The sequence below is a fragment of the Aptenodytes forsteri genome, unplaced genomic scaffold, assembly GCF_000699145.1.
Source record: "Aptenodytes forsteri isolate BGI_AS27 unplaced genomic scaffold, ASM69914v1 Scaffold26, whole genome shotgun sequence".
Lineage (NCBI taxonomy): Eukaryota > Metazoa > Chordata > Aves > Sphenisciformes > Spheniscidae > Aptenodytes > Aptenodytes forsteri.
In genome coordinates this window covers 164931-183057 of record NW_008794125.1, presented here as the reverse complement: position 1 = coordinate 183057, position 18127 = coordinate 164931, and the positions used below count along the sequence as shown (strand labels likewise).

Sequence of the window (18127 nt, the reverse complement as noted above, 5' to 3'; positions counted from 1 at the left end):
ACCTCCAGACCAGGGTCTCATGGTGGCTGTATTGAGTCCCGGCCTTTTTCCACCGCCTGGTCTGAGTTTGTAGGTGTCCCCCTCTCCACAGCAGTCCTGGTGCAGCTGTACAGTTGCAGAATAAAGTACTTGAGGAGGAATTTTCTGACCAAATGATTGCTGGTTATTATTTTAGAATTATAATTATTTATTATTTATTACTTATAAAAGTGTAATGGTCAATATTATAAATTTTCCAGTACCACTTTTGACAAGAAAAGGTTTTTCTTAGGTTCAGGATGGAATTTTAGGTCAAAATGAGGGCGAGGGAGGGACTTCAGTATTGCTCGTCTGACCCAGGAGGAAATCCCTGCCCTGCTTCATCCGAACCAAGGACTGGAAGCTGGGTTACTGTTCATTCTGGGTTGAGCCACTTCCTTTTTGGCTTTTGGGTTTCTTTTTGTCTTTGTGGGTTAAGGGAAATGTTAGTAACCTCAGACTTTTGTGAGACATGAGAACTGTTTCCTTCACATTTTAGGCATGCTCTACTAATGGGAGAAAGAGAACAGAGTGGGTAAAGGACAGCAGAGCAGGTGGAGGAACAGAGGCAGCGAGGTGCCGTGCACGTGAAGATGGGGTGGGGTGTAAGCAATAAGCAAAAAAAATCTGGGCAAGCTCTTGTCTGTGGTTTTGATGGCAAAGCACCAGACTTGACCCCTGTGTGTAATTGTCAACTAAATACCAATATCCTGGCTCTGTAGCTGGAGGAGATTCACCCTTTCTGGATGGGCCTGTGAAAAGACCATTTGAGACTACAGTGGAATCAACTGCATCAGGAACGGGTGTAGCTTACTCCCATGACAGGGTCACCACTGATTTACAGCATATTCCTCTTCCTTCCTTTGCTCGTCTTCCTCCCACTTGTGAAACAAAATCTGCATTTATCCCATAAGGAGGTGGTCTCCTTCCCTGAGGAGCTCTGAGCAGCCCTGCTCTGTGCAGCTCTTCACAGTGAGGCTTTATCCTCTTTGCCTTTGAGTGGAGGGCTCTTGCTCAAGCATTTCATCCTCAGGTGCTGCCTTTCCAGTTTCTCTACCTGCACCCCACTATTCTTTGCAGTGGTCCCAGGCTGAGCACGAGTGTGTCTGTACTATCTTGCCTGCCTTCAGATAGGTCAAAAAAGCAGCCAGTGCTAGAAGAGAAAGGGTTGGATGAAGCCCATGCTCTTCTCTCTCAAGATTTAGTGAGCTCTTGGGCTTTTTTTTGAGACAAGTAGGTACTGATGAGGATGGGATATCTCTCCAAACCTTGTGAAGGGAGAAGACTATAAGTGTGTGGTTTCACCCTCTGGTGCAGGCAGGTGTGACTGGTGGGTGAAGAGCACTCAGGTCTCTGGCTGGCAGGTCATGTTTTCTTTCATTTGCATGTCTGTCTCTTGTAGGCACCAGCTGGGAGATGTGTCCATGAGCCAGTGCAACTGCTGCTCTGTGACCCGGGACTCCTTGTCCTACATCCTCAGCAGGCCCACCCCTGGCAAGTTCAATGATTGCCCCAGCAAACGCTTCAGCCAGACTGTCTCCTTCTGCCTTCGTGTAGCAGGTGGGTATTAGTTATTCCTGCTCCTGTAGGCAGGACCTCCTAAGGACAAGAGCTCATGCACAAAGCCAGAGCTGTCCAGGAAGAGTCGTGCTGGGTTGTGTGAACCTAACACCAAAGGAAACATAACTAGGACATCTGACAATTTTCTGCAATATTTTTCTTCATGGCAATCCGTGCCAAGCTGAGCTTCTCCAGTCTTCATTCCCACACCCAACTGCTCGGGGTGAAGAGAAGCCTTTTCGGGCCCTCTGAGTGATAAGCAGGTGCTGAGCTGCACCCACCCCAGAATGAGCTGGGTCCCATGACCAAGGTTGCACTGGCTGGGTAACATTTGGCTTTTTGTTTCTTAGATTGCCAGGAGTGGCTCTTGAAGTCAGAAGAGATTCTGATGACTCTGGTCCAGGCCCTCGATGGATCCTGCAGCTGTGGAGTCTCTGCTGCCTACTTCAAAGGTGAGCTGGGCAGGAGCGGGGCAGCCCAGGGACCACCAGTGGTTAATGCACACTCGCTTCTGATTTTCAGCCCTGTGTTCCCTGTTGCATTGCATCCTCCTGGCTTGCATCCCAGCTAATTTGAACTTGGTGCTGATGACAGAAATGTTGAGTGTTAGCAGAGCATGGTGCTGTTCTTCCATGTTCCGCAGAGTGCTCCCGTCTGCAGCTCCACCAGCACACATCAGTGCTCATCTGCAGACCACCAGCTATTTTGACCTTGAGCATTTGAAGTCAGACAGATGTGGCAACAGGGTTGACATCTCGACTAGGAGTTTGTTGCCTACTTGACCTTATGAGCCATATAAACTAAGCCAAGTTGCAGCAGAAATGCAAGTGGACTTGCTGGTCTGTGTTGCTGTTGTGGTTTAACCTCAGCTGAAAAGTCCTTGGCTAGTGTAAGCACTGCTCAGCAACAACTAAAACATCGGTGTGTTATCAACATTGTTCTCACCCTAAATCCAAAACACAGCACTGTACCAGCTACTAGGAAGAAAATTAACTCTCTTGCAGCTGAAACCAGGAGAGTTGCTTTTCTGATAGCCCTACTAGGTTAGTGCACGAGTGTGATTAGCACATGCAGACACATGAAGAGAAGAGGCATGACTTTGCAGGCTGCAATGTCAGCAGCGTAATGTTTAGCTTACATTTAGACACCCCCCAAAGAGACCGTTCTGTTCGCTGTTGGGACTACAAGGCTTCAAAAGGATGAAGACAGTATCTGGGTGTGCTGTGTGACTTGGTCCCAGATGGCCCTTGGCACAGGCAGAGCTCACAGCGTTGTGCGGATGCTATGAGCTGCCCTGAGTCAGTCTGACCAGGAGGGCAGTGGTGGTAGAGATGAGCTGGTGAGCTCTGTGTCTCTTCCAGGAGAAAGTGGGGTTTTGGCAGCATGGGGAAACTGAGGCAGTTCTCTGCTTGCCTCTGCAGAGCCAAAAGCAGCCTGCCAGGACCTGGGGCTTGTGTTCACCACTCTGCTAACTGCTAAGTCAGAGGACCAGCTGAGCAGCCTGCTGCTAGCCTTCAAGACCTTCCTAGAGACGCCCAGACTTTTGAGTTTTGACAGAAGGAACATCACAGCGGAAAGCTCCTGCTTCAAGGATAATAATGTGCCGGACTTGTCTCCAGGTACCAGTCATCATTCTTGCAGGTTGGGGGATACGATGTGTTTGAGGGTAGACATGTGGGTCTAGCTCTCCTAGAGGAGGGAGATGTCCCTCCCTCCATTTCCCCAACTCTGGCAAAGATCCCTTCCAGTTCCATCGCATCCAGTTACTAGAGCCCATATTGCTCATTATCTGGAATAGCAGCAAGCTCTATTGTTACAGCTGGTATTAGCCAGAGTATTGCCAGGGCTCTTCTGAGGAGTATGGAGCACACAGATGATAAAAATCTGAGCCAGCATCCTCAGTCCTCTGCTGAATTTGGTCTCACCCCAGGAAAATAGTGTGCAACGTTGTGTTGTTTCCCTGGGGCTCTGTGCTTAGGCCCGTATTTGTGACATTTTTGCCTTCCAAGGTGTCCCATCAGAGATACCAGAAGGGACTCAAGAACCTGTGCAAGTGGCCAAGCTACTCATCAACGAGGTGAACCCAGACAACCCAGGGGGAGGAGAGGATGCAGAGTACATCGAACTCTTCTACACTGGACGGACACGCTTTGACCTCCAGGGATACTGGTTGGTCCTCTACAACGGTAAAAATAGCCGAGCCTACCGGGTGTTGGACCTGTCTGGACACCACACGGATGAGCTGGGTTACTTCTTGGTGGGGAGCAGCGCCATGAGCCCAGCACCCATGATCAGGCTGCCCCCCAACACCATCCAGAACGGGGTGGACGCTGTGGCTCTCTACTACAGCAACACCACCTTCTACGCAATGAACATGGCTGTGACTGCAGAGGGGCTGGTGGACGCTGTGGTATACACATCCAAAATGCCGGCGAAGGCAGACCAGCTGGTCAAAGTGCTCGTTCCAGGTCAGAGAATCCTGTACGAAAATGATTCTCACAGCACCGAGGATGAGTCTCTGAGCCGCTGCCACAGCCTGAGCGGAAAAATCCAGAGCAGCTTCCAGGTGGGTTGATGGCAGATGTCCTTTCCTCCTTCCATAGTCACTGGGAGGGCAGAGGTCGTGTTTCAGTATGTCCTTTCTTTGGGAGAGCAGGGCGTTCTAGTGAGACACGTCCACCTCCTGCCATCTGCTGGTGCTCTCACCAGCCCTCACCCCCCTGCCCCATTCACCTGCCTGTTGTTGGCCAGGTAACAGCTCCCTGCCCTGTGCGGCATGGCTCAGAACCAGGAGATCCCTGAAGACAGCTTACATGCCACCAACCCCAAAACCAGGGAGTCTGCTTTTGGGCAGCATCTTGGACTCTCAAGTTACCCCGAGCCAGATGTGGAGCCACCTCTTCACCCCGGCTTGTTTGGTGCCACTTCGGGATGTGTGGTACGGCACGTCATGTCCCAGAAACCCAGCTTCCTGCAGGGCCGATGTGTGAAGGACGTGCCTTGACCACTGGTGTGATTGATTTCTGCTAATTTGTCTGAACTGTTCCTTTTTATTTCAAAATGTCTGGTTTCAGATAGTCCCCCTGAAGGAACATGACAGAGTATGTATGCTTGTCCTGCACAAAGCTGGGTAAGGGAGGGCTTTGCTGCTTCACTGCTGATGCCTGCTGGGATCGGGCCAGCGCAGAGGTGTGCTCGGGTCCAAAACTGGAGCAGTAAAACTGCTGTAGAAGCAGAAGAGGTCTGCTGGCAGGAGGGAGGTGCATTTGCAGTGGGACAGGACCACAAGGAAGTGATGCCGTGGACTGGAGACACAAGTGTAGAAGTGCTCCTGGTGGTAGGGAAAGAGAATTGTTCCTAGTCCCAAGGGTGGGATTGAAGGCAGTGATGGGGATGTGTGGTGATGGGACCCTGCCGTTGGGACAACCCTTGAACAGACAGTGGGAGTAAGGAGCAGCTGGTGTGAGGCAGAACCACCACGTCCTCTTTGGGCCTCACCAGGGAGCCATGGGAGGCACAAACAAGAGGTAAGGCCATGAGCAGCCATCACTCCACCTGAAGAAATGGGAGCAGCAGTGGTGGCAGCCGCTTTTGTGTCTCCCCGCAGGTGACCACAGTGACACCGCTGAGGGAGAACTTCTGCAGCAGCTCCTCGGCGCTGGTCCCTCCTGCCGTCCGCATCAGTGAGCTGTGCCTAGCTGGTGGCACTACCCCCTTCCGCTTCGTTGAGCTGGAGGGGAAGCCAGGCACCAGCCTGAGAGGGCTCAGTCTGGTCTTCTTGGGGAAGGAGGGGAAGGTGCATGCCAGTGTCCCACTGAGGGGCACCATCGGAGTCACGGGGCTGTTCATGTTTGCGCTGGACGGAGGGCATGGGCACGGTGAGGCTGATGGCACGGACCTGGCGTGTGGTCTGTCTTGAAACAAATGGGCAGGTGGTTGAGCGGCTTTGAGGAAAGGGATGGAGGAGGGAGCATGGCATGGGGAACAACTCTTCTCTTCCTTGCCTTTCCTGTCCTTTATTCCTGTTTTTTCTCTCTTTGTTCTGCCTGGGCTGTTCCGTCACACTCCAGCTGAGAAGGTGCTTAATCCTCCTCCACGCCTCTGCTGAGCTCCCCGTGCAGGGCAGAGGGACTGGGACGACTGAAAACTGCCAGTACCAAGACAAGGGGGCTTTCAGGAGAAGCAGGGTCCACCAGGACTGTCAGGTCGTTCACTGATGCCATGTTCACTGATGCTCACTGAGCCCTGCAGTGCTGCTGCCTTCTCCTGGTCCTGAGGTGGTGTTTCCTCAGCACATTTGTTTATCTTGATTTATTTTTTGTTCACCTTAAATTCTGGCTGGGCTGCAATGAAGAGGACTCTGCATCTCAGAGGAACCTTGATCTTTTTGGAAACCTGTGTTCCCAGCAAGCAGCTGCTTCTTTACAGCTTTACTTGGCCTCAGTCACCACCATTATTTTGTCTTCTGTTTCTGTTCTTGGAGTTCTCCTTGTTACCAGCTTGTACTGTCAGGCTCAAGGCTCAGCCTAACACTATCTAGATGTTCACCCCACTTATTCCCCTGGCATTTCCAGATGGCACAAACCTGACTTTCAAGGGCATCTCTGCTGCTAGTGAAGGCTCCAGTGCTATTGCTGTGTATAGCACCAGCTTGATTCCTGGTGGCACAAAGGCAACATCAGAGAACTTGGTGGATGCCTTGGTTTACACGTGTGAGCCCAGCACAGCTCGAGGACACTTGGACTTCCTTGGACCATCTTATGCTGTGCCCTGCAATGACAGCAGGTGAGGTCGCTTCTCTGGGAAAATGTCTTTGGGTTCCCCGCACCCAGACCCTCCAGCTGCAATGTCGCTGAACTTGCTGCCTTGTCCTGCGTCCTGTACGGCTGAATGCATTCACCGGCACTGTGATGAAAAACAGAGAGTTTGCACATTGCAATGGAAAATGTTTGCCTGCCCTTGGCATAGGGAATTGAACTTTGTTCCTCCACTGCTCACTTAACTTGCTTCCCCCAAGGATATGTATGGCATCACATGAAGGAATGCAGCCTTTGCAGATAGCAGCTGTATAGGCTTATTTGCCAAACCTTTTCTTTAAAAAAAACCCCAAACAACAAACCAAACAAAAAAGGATATCCCTGTGAGCAGCAGAACAAAACAAAACCCGACATCCCTTTTGCTCCTATGTAGACTCAACAACAAACGGGGCTGAGCCTTTCTCTTGGTGGGAATACTAGCAGAGTTCTTCCTCTCCACATGATCACCTCTGTTAATTAAATCTGTCCTCCTCAAGTCCTCTGCTCCCCTGTCCCATCTGGTGTGACAGGAGGTTCTGCGTTTGTAGCCTCCCCTATGAGCATGCGTGCACAGAGCGCAGCCCCATGTGCACGGTTTTCCCGGGAAACGGAGATCTCCGGCTTCTGGCTGGCTGAAACTGTGCTGAAACCTCGCTGGAGTGGTTATTCACAAGATCAGGGCAGCATTTTGGTGGGAGAGCTCACGTGGGCTGACTCCAGGCAGCCTCTATCAGTCCAGCCCTGAACGACCGCATGCAGAAAAGCTGGTTCCTCACACCGTGACCAAGTTTCTAAGTCCTGGTGTGGGGAGGGAAGCAATAGGTTAGTGAAATGCAGAGGCAGATATTGTGTAGCTTGGAAAACTCCTTATCCTGGAGGACAAACTCTTAATTTTGGGACACTGGCTGTAATGAGGCATCAATCTTACTCCTACAGAAGACAGTCAGACCAAATAGGTTTGCTCTGGCCAAGCCCAGGTCTTCTCCAACTGGTGGGGTTGGCTGGACCCATCTCTGATGGCTCTGTGAAAGCTGATTTCAGCTCCAGCTCCAGCAAACTCTCCATCGTCCCCAGCAGCATCAGGAACTGGGGCCCGGGAGGGTTTTGTGATTGGAGGTGGGAAGAAAGGTGTGTGATGTGTTGATGAGCTCTGACTCCTCTTCTGGGGACAGGCCCGTGTCCCTGAGCCGTTGTGCCTGCGGCAATGCCAGCACAGAGCTGCAGTTTGCCATCTCGGACCCTACCCCTGGTCTGCAGAACAGCTGTCCCCAGGACGCCTTCGCGGTGGATTTCCACCTCTGCCTCCTGACACCCAGTGAGTGGAGCTGGGTGCCCCCACTGGTGCAGGGTGGGAGGGCTGGGCTGGGGGGGATGGGAGGCTGACCCCCAACTTCCCGTGGCATGGGAGGGGGATGCTGTCGGGGACCCTGCTGCCTCCCAGTCATGAAAGGGGATGTGCTGGGGGAGAGCTGGTACAGACACTCATGTATTGATGTGATTCCGCCATCCCAAGAGGGCAACCTCGCTCACAGCTTCAGCGTGTGCTTGTATGAAGGTGGCCACGTACTTCATTTGAGACCTCCCTGCTCAGGCAGGGCCGAGCCCCGCTCTTGGGATTTCTTTCTACAGCGTTAGATTTGCAGCAATGGCAGGAAAGCCCCCCCCAGATCTCTCATGATGGCAGGGGCATGGTCAGGGAAACTGCCAGCAAACCCTCCTGTCTCAGCCCATCCACGGGAACAAAGCGGTGTGGCTCAGTCCTGACTCTGGAGCCAGCAAGCAAAAGTGCAGTGGGGTCTCCAGTCCCTGCAAAGGCCATGCTTGGATCAGCTTGGGGCAGTCAAAATCTGGGTAAAATGAAATGGAGGTTTCTCCTCCTCCTCCAGCCTCCTGAGAGGGGCAGGCAGTGGACCTCTCCCTCCTCTCCCAGCACGAGAGACCACTCTGTACTGGCCCGTGTGGAGGGACATGTGGGACATGCCTCTTCCCCACTCCCCTGGGAGGTTGGTGAAGGAGTGAAGCTGGCGTACGTGGTCATAGAAGGGCAGAAGTGAAGACTCACCCTGCAGGAGAGGGGCAGAGGAGGATGGGATGCAGAGGAGGGTGGGATGCAGGCTCTGGAGGAGCTTTGCTCCTGAGCTCAGGCATGAAGCCAAGTGTTTTGGAAGACGCATGCAGCTGGGAGCTTATTAACAACCCCGAACTGCACACAGAAAACCAAGTCTCCTTTTCCTCTAGACTGTTCCATGTGGACCCTGCACCACAAGAAGATGCTGGAAAGTTTGGGAAGGGCCTTGGTGAGCTCCCTAGAGGAGAAGTGCTCCTGCGGCGTCTCTGAGCTCTACCTGCAAGGTTGGTGCCCCGCTGCGCTCACCCATTTTGCAGTGCCCTCCTCCCTCACCCGTCCACAGCTGCTCGTCATCAGGACGGTCCCTTCTCAAGCCAAACTTGCAGGTTTGCACTCGAGTGAGGGGAACTGGAGGAGCAGTGGGATTTCAGCGAGGAGAGCAGGAGAGAGCCTGACGCGGGCTGGTTACTAGAGGAAGGGCAAGCTAGAGGGGCCATGAGGAACGGGAGTCTCTGATGATGCCTCAAGATGTCTGCCAGACAAACTGAATATCCTAAACCCGCAAAGCAAAAAGCCATTTGCACTCTAGAGGACTCTGGTTCTCTACTCTTTCTCTATCAGTCTCCTTCAATGTCCTATACTTATTCAAAGTACCTGGACTTTTTAGTCACTTCTGGAAGTCTTAGGGGCCTACAGCTTTTGAGGGATGGGAAGAAATGTTTCCTATTTTTTTGGCTGGTTTTGTAAGGAAATGAAAGCTTCGCAGTCATGCTTTGTCTCCCTCACCCAAACACGCTTGACCCTTTGAACAATTTCAGACAATTCTTACCAACGGGTAGAGATCGTGAAGTTACGAAGTGTAGTACAAAGTATTCTGCTGGGTTGGGAGGACGACTCCAAGTCCCTTTTGTCACCAAAAGAAAGGTTGAGCGTGTGCTCAAGTTACCTGCAATACAGCATGGCGGCATGATTTCAGAGAGGTGGCAAGAAGAGGGTGAACAGCATGGGAGCAGGAGGGTATTACTGGAGCAGGGCATGAAGTCATGGGAGCAATGTGTTCCGGAACAGCCGGAGGGTTTCCGACCATCCAAGACCAGCTGTTTTTTCTCTGCAGAGCTGAACCTGATGTGCGTGGGCTCCCTGGTGAAGGTCTGGGGCCAGATGTGGGCTCGGCAGCTGGAGCAGCAGCAGTCCATTGAGACCTGGCGCCAAGGCTTCCTGGCCAGCTCCCACCCCTTCTCTGTGGACGGGAGACTGCTGAAAACCAGTCCTGAGTGTGTCACCCCAAAAAATGCACCATCCGTGTTGCACAGCGGTGGTGAGTAGGAGGCAAAGCTAAGCACAGTGATCTGCTTCCAGCACAGCGAGCGGGGCTGGGGCCAGGGTCAGACCACGTCTCCACATGAGAGGGGCAATGCAGGGCAAGCCACCAGGGACCTCTGGTGATGCTTCCCAAATACAGCTGCCTTCTAGAAACTGTTGGGTCATCACGAGAGAGGTAACGACGGTCCGTTCCTCCGGTGTGATGGGGTAGTCAGCCCTATCATGCCAATATCACTGGAAGTTTGGGTGTCTAAATCTTCTCGTGAGACTGAGCTTCACTGGGGAGCCCCTTGCTTTTGGAGCTGTTGGACACACAGCCCAGAAGCCCTGAAGCCCAATTGCTCGGAGCAGCACCCAGGCTGGAGCCAGCCAGAGCCGGCACACCGTAGGGGGTGCAGCCAGGAGAGGTAGAAGAGTGGCTCTCCAGATCAGGAGGCTGGGACAGCCCAATCTGTTGTTGCCCAGAGAAGTTGTGGATGCCCCATCATTGGAAGTGTTCAAGGCCAGGTTGGACGGGGCTTTGAGCAAACTCATCTAGTGAAAGATGTCCCTGCCCATGGCAGGGGGTTGGACTAGATGATCTTTAAAGGTCCCTTCCAACCCAACCCAACCCAGCCCAACCCAAAACCCAACCCATTCTGTGACTCTCTGATTCTGTGACCTCCTGGTGGCACCCTGTGCTGGGAAAGGTCATGGCTACAATGTTCTGTCTCTACCTTTGCACCCTCAGCTTCCTTCCGGGGCTGGGAAGTTGCCCTGTTTGTCGTGGGATCTCTTCTGCTCATGTTCTTGTTGGTCAGCCTGGCATTTTACTTCATCAAAAGGTGAGAAACCACCTTCCCATCTGCCTTGCATCTCTCACCTTCTCTTTCCCTAGTGCTTCCTCTCTAACTGCTGAGCAGGGACCTGCTCCTTCACTCGGGTGAACACCTACATTCAGATGCTGCATCCAAACAAACACTTCAGTATGTTGCTCCTAATTTTTGCAGCAAAGCCCCTTTGCTTTTGATGTGGCAGACTGCAGGTTCCGCAGGAGGTTAAGGTACCCACCAATAAAACCAGGGATAATGCTAGGCGTGTCAGCGGGCACAGTGTAAAGGCCATCAATCTTACTTACAACATGCTGTGGTGGGACCACAGAAAGCTGAAGGCTCGTGGCACGCACGAGGCAGTGAGAGATGATGCTTTGGCCACAGGGAAGAGCTCTTCCTTAGAGTGGGGTGGAAGCAACGGACAGTTTAGGATTACCTTGATGGGAAACAGCTTCCACATTATAACATGACACCACTTTAAATAATTACTTGGCGTTCCCTAACGTTGTCAGCAGGCAAACAGCAGCTTAACACTCAGGCTGTATGTTTGTCTGAAATAAATATTACAGTGGAGGTGTTATTTAACCAGCCCAGGAGATTTATTTCCATGGATTTTTACTGATCTTCTTTCACCATTGGAGAGGGGGCTGATGTGCAAGTGTTAGAAATGAGGAAAGTTCTTAAAACACATTTGGGGAATAGAAAACTCAGTATGTATTTTTTAAAGGAATTTAAAAAATACGGTAAGTCAGGTTTAGGGATTCTCTTTTAGAAACCAGGGTGGTTTTAAGTTGATGTACCTGTGCCAGGTGATGGCAGGCGTTCTGCTCCTGTTTTTCCCCAAAACATTAACAGAGACCTTAGTAAACTCTGTGCCTGCTGCAGGCTGGTCATCCAGCCTCTTCATTTTGAGTGCAAAGCTGAGATGCAGATTAGCTGCCTTGTGCAAAAGAGCAGAGCGACTGATCTTGCATTTTTCTTTGTCTGTTGCTTTTCAGACATCCCCAAAATTACACCAACATTGAAATGAATGACCGCGGGGAGATTGCAGAAGACTTCTAATGCTCCCGGGCACAGCTGCAGCGACGGGGTCTACAGCACTGGGGTTAGGCATGTGTCTCTGCGGGGGGCAGACTGGTTGTCCAGCTCCCCTGTCCACCGGGGTTGCTGCAAGGACCTGCAAAATGCCCAGGTGTATATATACATATATATGTGTGTGTGTGCATACAGCTCTGTGTGTATGTACATATGTGTGTGTGTATACAAATACCTGAATTATTTTTACACTTCTAAATTTTTACCTCAGACTAAAGGAATTCAAAGAAACAGGCTGGGGACTTCTTCTTCTAGGCAAAGTTTGTGCTAAGTGTGGTGACCAGAAAGAAAGAAGCCTGCTTGGCTGATGTAGAGGAAGGACATACTCTGTCTCCTCTCGAGATTCACTGCTGGGTGATGAACCAAGCCACCCCCCGGCAGACCTTTCCACCTGGCAGGCAAGTCCAGTTTCTAGTCCCTCTGGACTCCACTGATGCAGTGAAAGTACATCAGCCTCCCTTGAGCCCTTCTTGCCCGGGCGAGGGGGTTCTCAGCATCCTGCCACTCTCTGCTTGAGCAGCTCTGCACCACCAGCAGCCTGCAGCGGGGAGAGCCCTTGCTGCTGTAGACCACAACCAGGAGGACGTTCTGCCCAGAAAAAGGGTTTAGAGGCAAGATGAATACCCAGCCCATGCCCAGGTGCAACTCTTACTCGTATGGTCCTGCCCGTATCCTGGCCAGACAGTGGGCAGGAGCAGTGCCAGACTCCAGATCTGCTGAGAATTTGGGGTGAGGAGGGTGACCTAGGTGGAATCTGCTCAGTAAAAGATTGTTTCCTACACAAGTGTGATATATCCCTAACAGTGTGGCAGCTGATGCCAGGCCTCCAGTAGCATCCTTCGTTCTGCCCAGAAAAAGGGTTTAGAGGCAAGATGAATACCCAGCCCATGCCCAGGTGCAACTCTTACTCGTATGGTCCTGCCTGTATCCTGGCCAGACAGTGGGCAGGAGCAGATGCCAGGCCTCCAGTAGCATCCTTCATGTGTGGAGTGGTGGTCTCACCTCACGGGTTTGAGCACCCTGCGCAGCTCCGCGCATGGTGGCAGCACCCAAGACAGATCCAGCCTGCTCGCTGATGGGGCGAGGGGGAGGTAAAATGACAAAAGAGATGCCACACTGTTTCTGAACCATGGTGTATATAGATTTTTACTGAACAAGGCTCTGCAGAGGGAGGGCAAGAAGTATTTCTGTGATTGATTGTCACGGCACTGATCCTCATGAGAGGAAGCCTCGCATTTTCTTTGAGACCCACCTCCCTGCTGTGTCTCCCTTAGTTGCATCTTCTACTTGCAGGCAGCCTGCCTGTGCTGCTGAAGTCCTTGGGCCACCAGCCAGCTCCAGCGCCAGCCGGGATGGGCAGCATGGGAGAAGTGAGGCCTCAGCTTTCCATTGCCCTGTCTCTTGTGCCAGGCAGCCCCTTTCAGTCAACAGGGCTGAAAACATGAGGCACCAGTGACCTCCTCTGCTGGGTGTCCCACTTAATCCTTGGGCAGCTGCCACAGCCTCTGAGAGGTGGTTCTTTTTCACGGCTTCATCCTGCCATCAGTGCAGCCCTGCTAGAGCACACTGGCATTGTGGGAGGTCAGATGAGCTCCATCTTGAACTGGCTGAAGTTTGGCACGGTGGGCGAGGGCTCGGCCATACTGCTGAAGGGGACACAGGGCTGGTTCGCTGGCACAGTGCCGTGGCTCACGGTGGAGCTGAGCTGCTGCAGTGTCATCAGCACCTCCTGCTGGAGCCGCTGCTGGTGCTCCTGCTGGCGCTCCAGGCGACACTGCCTCTCCAGCACTGCGTGCAGGGCCTGGCTCAGCTTCTGGATCTCCGTCTGTACAGCATCCAGCTTTTCAGCAATGACATGGGAGCTGGGAGCAGGGGGAAGCACTGGTCCGCCCCAAGCAGGGTTTTGATTTCCAGGACTCGTGGGGTTCAGCAGGGCAGTCTGAGTGCTGGCGTCTTTGACCTGGAGTAGTAGGAGGCAGGAGAGAAGGGAAGGTAAAACATTATCAGCTGCTCCTTCAATGGTGATTAGCAAGAGAGGGATTTATTCTGCACTTAGCTACAAGGCATGAGAGAAAGCCATCACCTTGTTGCGGACATCTAGACCTCACTGTGCTCTGAGCTGCACTTCATCCCCACCCAGCCCCTATGCCACTGCTCCGCAGGAACACCACGTTGCCCTGCATGCTGTCAGTATGTGCTTAGCCATCCGGTGGTGGATGCTGGTGGATGACAGCCAGGCTGCCCATGCTGATGCCAGGCCTGTGTTTGCTCGCTGCGCGGACAGAAGTAGCATATCCTGGGTTTTTCTTTCCAGCTCCCCCCATTTCTTGTATGGCACCCTGAAGCAAAGGGCTATTCTGCTCCCTGAGAGGGATCATCACGTGCTGGTTTTGAACCCCAGGGGAGCCTTTCTCCTGGAAGGGGTGTTGAACAACCTGTGTCCTCTCAAGCAGCTGGCAAGGGCTCTTGACAAACACTTGAGTGGGCTGGAGAAGGTGTTTGCTGAGTCCGAGCAGAGACAGGGCCATGAATGAAGGCTCAGCCTGACTCACGGCTGTGTTTTGTACCCAGGATGCCACGGCGAGAAAGCCAGCATCCTACCATCCTCTGTGGGGGTAACAGCATTGCCCGTCAGTGAAGTCTCCAGAGGTTGGAGGCTGCTCTGAAGGGGTAAACCTTGGGGATTGGGGCAGCCCCGTGGCCATGCTGCCCCGCTGGCAGCCTACCCAAGCTGGTCCTGGGACTGCTGGGTCACTTAACATTCGTCACGTGGCTTGCCGTGGCTGCCAGCAGAGCTGGGCTTGGCTATGCTGCTGGCCAGCCAGCTGCATGCTCACCATGGTGGGCAGGATGGCCACAGGGACGTGGACCTGCTGGGACAAAGCATGTACAGCCACGGCCTGGGGGTCTCGCGGCATGGCGAGGCGGGGTTGTACGCGTTAGGGATTGTGGCGGCTGGACATGTCCCAGAGGGTGGCTGTCCTGGCTGTGTCACCTCGTCCTGGCCCGCTGCAGCCCTTCATCTCCTGGTGCGGCACGAAGCCACTCAACCGCTGGTGTCCTCGTGGTGGCTTGGGATACCTCCTGAGCTGGTACTGAAACCAAGCCTTAAAGAGGGGGTCTGTGAGCTGCAGGTTGGAGGCCAACGCTGGCAGAAACTGGCATCACTGCGGCCAGCATCGCCCAAGGGCAGCAGTGAGTGCTGGCTGCAGGCGGGTGGGCAGCATGCCCCATGGCCCCAGCAGGCAGGGGGGCTTCCCAAACGAGCTCGCCAAGTGCCAGTGTCAAGCATCACTCAAGAGTGCAGCTAGCAGAGGTCGGGGGGGGCACCTCAGGAGCCTTTCATCCCCAATGGCCTGCCTGATCTGCATGGGTTAGACTCAGCAGGGTGCTGTGCGGAGCCATCCTGGCGGGCAGCACCGCACCAGCTCCCGGCCAGAGCAGACGGGCTCTCCGGTCCCGCTGTGATGCCTGGCATCCTACCTTTTTCTGCAGGAGGATAGCCCTGTCCACAATCTTCTTCTTCACCACCAGGGCTGGGTTCCTGGTGGGGGGTGCGACCAGCCGCCCTCGGCTGGGCAGGGGCTGTGGGGGGGTGGCTGGGCCCCCCGGAGGGGGGCAGCTCCCCGGAGTCGAGGGGGTGCATGTAGAGCCATCATCGCCTGCAAGGGACAGCAAGAGAAACACCTCAAAAGGAGGCCCTTGGGGACTCCATGGCAGGGGACGGGGAGCCCTTTCCCCAGCCCAGCACTGCTGGGGGGGGGGCCATGGTGGTGACCCCCTGTGGGGAGCCAGGCCTTACCGTTCCCAGGGGGCAGTCCCACGGGCAGGGCCTCCCCGAGCTGCCCGCCATCCTTGCAGAGTGAGGCCACGCTAACGATCTGGATGCCCTCCTTGGTGTCCCAGGGGAGCAGCGCCCCCGGCTGCCCGCGGGGCCCCCGCCGGGCATTGCGGTGGTATGGGCACCCATTGGCTCGGGCAGCTCAGCCTCACGCCCCCGCAGCGGGGGCCAGGGCTGGTCCCCGTCCCAGCCAGCTGCCGCCGACCCCGGCTCCACACTCTTCCGCTTGAGGAAGAGGTACACGGCCTGCGGCGTCACCCGGATGTCATCCAGCTCCAGCACCTTCTTGATCTTGCGGAAGCTCAGCCCGGCCCTGCGCAGCTCCACGATCCTCCTCTTGGCATGGTCGTCCAGCCGGCCCATCGCTCCCGGCACCCCTCCTGCGCCTGGCAGCTACATCCCTGGCGTGCAGCTGCTGTGGGGACTCCGGCAGCCCCCCAGGCAGCGCTAAGCCCCGTGATGGTGCTTGGGCTCTGCTAGTGCTCTGCCACCAGGCTGCCGGCCCCAGACGTGGGTCCACACAGCACCATCCCCAGCTTCCAGCAGTGACCCGGTTCCCAGCCAGAGAGGAGGAAGGAGGCAGCTCTTACCACCCAGCCAGAGAGGAGGAAGGAGGCAGCTCTTCCCACTGGAGTGACTAGGGACAGCCCAAAACCCGTCCCTTGCTCATGCAGAGCTCCCTCAGAGTGGGGGGTCCAGCCCGGTCCCCGGGTCTGCCAAGGGCACAGGGGATGGTAACAGGCTTGGCTCTGCCCAGTGTCCCAAACTGGACATCAATCACTCACTGCCAACAGCACAGTGAAGAATCAGGAGCAGTCAGGATCCCGAGCAGCAGCTCAGTATCCCGGGGAGCGTGATGCGAGTCCTGGCAAGTGGCGGTTCATTGCACGAGGCTGGCAGGTCCCGCCGGAGCCTCGCGTCTCCTTGGTGGCCTGGAAGGTTACGGCGAGCACAACTGGGGATGCCCACGTTGACAACTACTGCGTGGAAACTGTTGGTGCCGCAGAGCCTGCCCTTCGGTTCTGGAGACGACACTGTCCTGTACCTTTGGGAGAAGCAAAAGCAACCATAAAACCATATAAACCATGTATATATGTATATAAACCAGTTGTAAAGAAGGCACAACTATAAATGTAATGACTGTACCTCCCGTGCTTCCCCTTTCTCCCCACGCACACAGCCTTGGCTGGTGGTGTCAGTCAGGGGACGGTGGCTCAGGACATGGTCACACTCGCTGTGCGTGCATGGGTGGGTGTAGCGGGGACTGCGCTACTGGTATGGCCCCTGCACGCACGTCTCCTCTGGGTCGCACCCTGGAGCAAAGCAACGTGGTGGGACCAGCCCCTTCCCTTGCTGCAGGCATCAGGGTGGGGAGAGATCAGGGCGGACAGTGCTTGGAGTTGTGTATATGTGTGTATTTACGCTTATACCTACATGGGTATATACCTATATACGTGTATACATATACATGTATGTGTGTTTACAACTATGGTGGAGGGTTTTTTCCACTTCCTATCAGCTTCCTTCATCTGCAGGCGTTTCTTGGACACTCGGTGCTGCAACTGCTGCCTAAAGGACATACTTTTGGGTTTCGCCTCACCAAAATAAATAGCCTCCAAGAATTCCCATAAGACAGCAAAACACTTTTCGGATTAGCAATGTGTAATAGAGGCTACTTCAAGTGGTCGCTGCCAAGCAGATGTGTGTTTTCCAAACCCCACTTCCCCAGGCACATGTGGATCTTAAAAAGGACAATAATGCTTTTTTTTGGCCAAGGAGGCACAGAGACTACAGTACATCAGCCACAGAAAGCCACAGGGAGAATGGAGCCACTTAATTCGACACAGGAGTTGTGCCCCTCTGTGTTTTACTTCTTCCATGGCGAAAGAGAGGGACATTAACTCCAGAGATGTAGATTGTACTTTGATCCAGATCTGTTTACGTCTAAAGGCCTCCCCATGCTCTGCTATGTGCATTAGGGACCTAGTAGATAAGAGCTAGAGGATAGTGGATATAGAAAAACAGACGTCCCTGGCTGCAGACACTGCAAATGCAGAGCCAGAGGAAAAGGTCAGAAATACCCAACCTTCTCCATGCCCAGGGGAGATGCTACAAGGAAACCACCACCTTGATCTTCCTGTGGCTGCAGGTACAGGGAGCTCAGGCCCTGGCAAGAAGCTCTGCCCTCCTCCCAGAGTGTTTCAAGACATGGTCAGAGGACACTAGAGCAAAAGCAAAGCAGTGTAGCTATCTGAACAGCCAGTGACAGAAACATAAAGCTTACATAAATGCCAGGAAAGCCAGCACCCCACGTCTGCAGCCTTCATCTAGCCTCCGCACGGGAGGATAAATGATGAGAGTGCCTTGGAGATGTGTTGACTCCACAAGCATCTCCCCCAGCTCCCTCTTCACTGAAGATGTGGCTCGCTTTGCACCATCCCCAGGTCCCAGCTCCTTCCATCTTCACCTCCTCATCCCTCCGGACCTTCCCCAGCCCTCCACAGAGCTCCCGTCACCCTGCCTTCCTGGGCTTGGGGACAGCTCATGGGAGGCGCAGACCATCCCTGCCCCGCTAACCCCATCTCAGCTCGGCATTCCCAATGCAGGGTGTTCC

General features: G+C 54.0%; 2 protein-coding genes across 2 annotated transcripts in view; one reads left to right on the top strand and one right to left on the bottom strand.

Moving 5' to 3' along the window:
• Positions 1–11890, top strand: part of LOC103897971 — a 17201-nt gene extending 5311 nt beyond the window's left edge. Inside the window, exons 3-13 of the mRNA XM_009278153.1 lie at positions 1421–1578; positions 1929–2030; positions 3000–3197; positions 3588–4144; positions 5186–5456; positions 6153–6363; positions 7547–7689; positions 8613–8726; positions 9557–9760; positions 10496–10589; positions 11576–11890. Coding sequence (XP_009276428.1) covers positions 1421–1578; positions 1929–2030; positions 3000–3197; positions 3588–4144; positions 5186–5456; positions 6153–6363; positions 7547–7689; positions 8613–8726; positions 9557–9760; positions 10496–10589; positions 11576–11639 — 2116 coding nt within the window. The 3' untranslated portion in view covers positions 11640–11890. The remainder of the gene's footprint in view (positions 1–1420; positions 1579–1928; positions 2031–2999; positions 3198–3587; positions 4145–5185; positions 5457–6152; positions 6364–7546; positions 7690–8612; positions 8727–9556; positions 9761–10495; positions 10590–11575) is intronic.
• A 919-nt stretch (positions 11891–12809) lies between these two features.
• On the bottom strand, positions 12810–15876 carry LOC103897961. The gene is made up of 4 exons (XM_009278143.1): positions 15732–15876; positions 15475–15654; positions 15156–15334; positions 12810–13632 (listed from the first exon to the last, which is right to left on the bottom strand). The coding sequence occupies exons 1-4, from the start codon at positions 15874–15876 to the stop codon at positions 13255–13257; spliced, it is 882 nt and encodes a 293-aa protein (XP_009276418.1). The 3' UTR covers positions 12810–13254.
• Between the last annotated feature and the right edge of the window lie 2251 nt (positions 15877–18127).

What these genes read in the sequence shown, in the direction of transcription:
- LOC103897961 (XM_009278143.1), bottom strand. Translation starts at nt 15,876, where the DNA reads ATGGGCCGGCTGGACGACCATGCCAAGAGGAGGATCGTGGAGCTGCGC. An exon ending in GGGACTGCCCCCTGGGAACG is followed by an intron (nt 15,335 to 15,474) that starts GTAAGGCCTGGC and finishes TGTCCCTTGCAG; the next exon opens with GCGATGATGGCTCTACATGC. An exon ending in CTATCCTCCTGCAGAAAAAG is followed by an intron (nt 13,633 to 15,155) that starts GTAGGATGCCAG and finishes CTACTACTCCAG; the next exon opens with GTCAAAGACGCCAGCACTCA.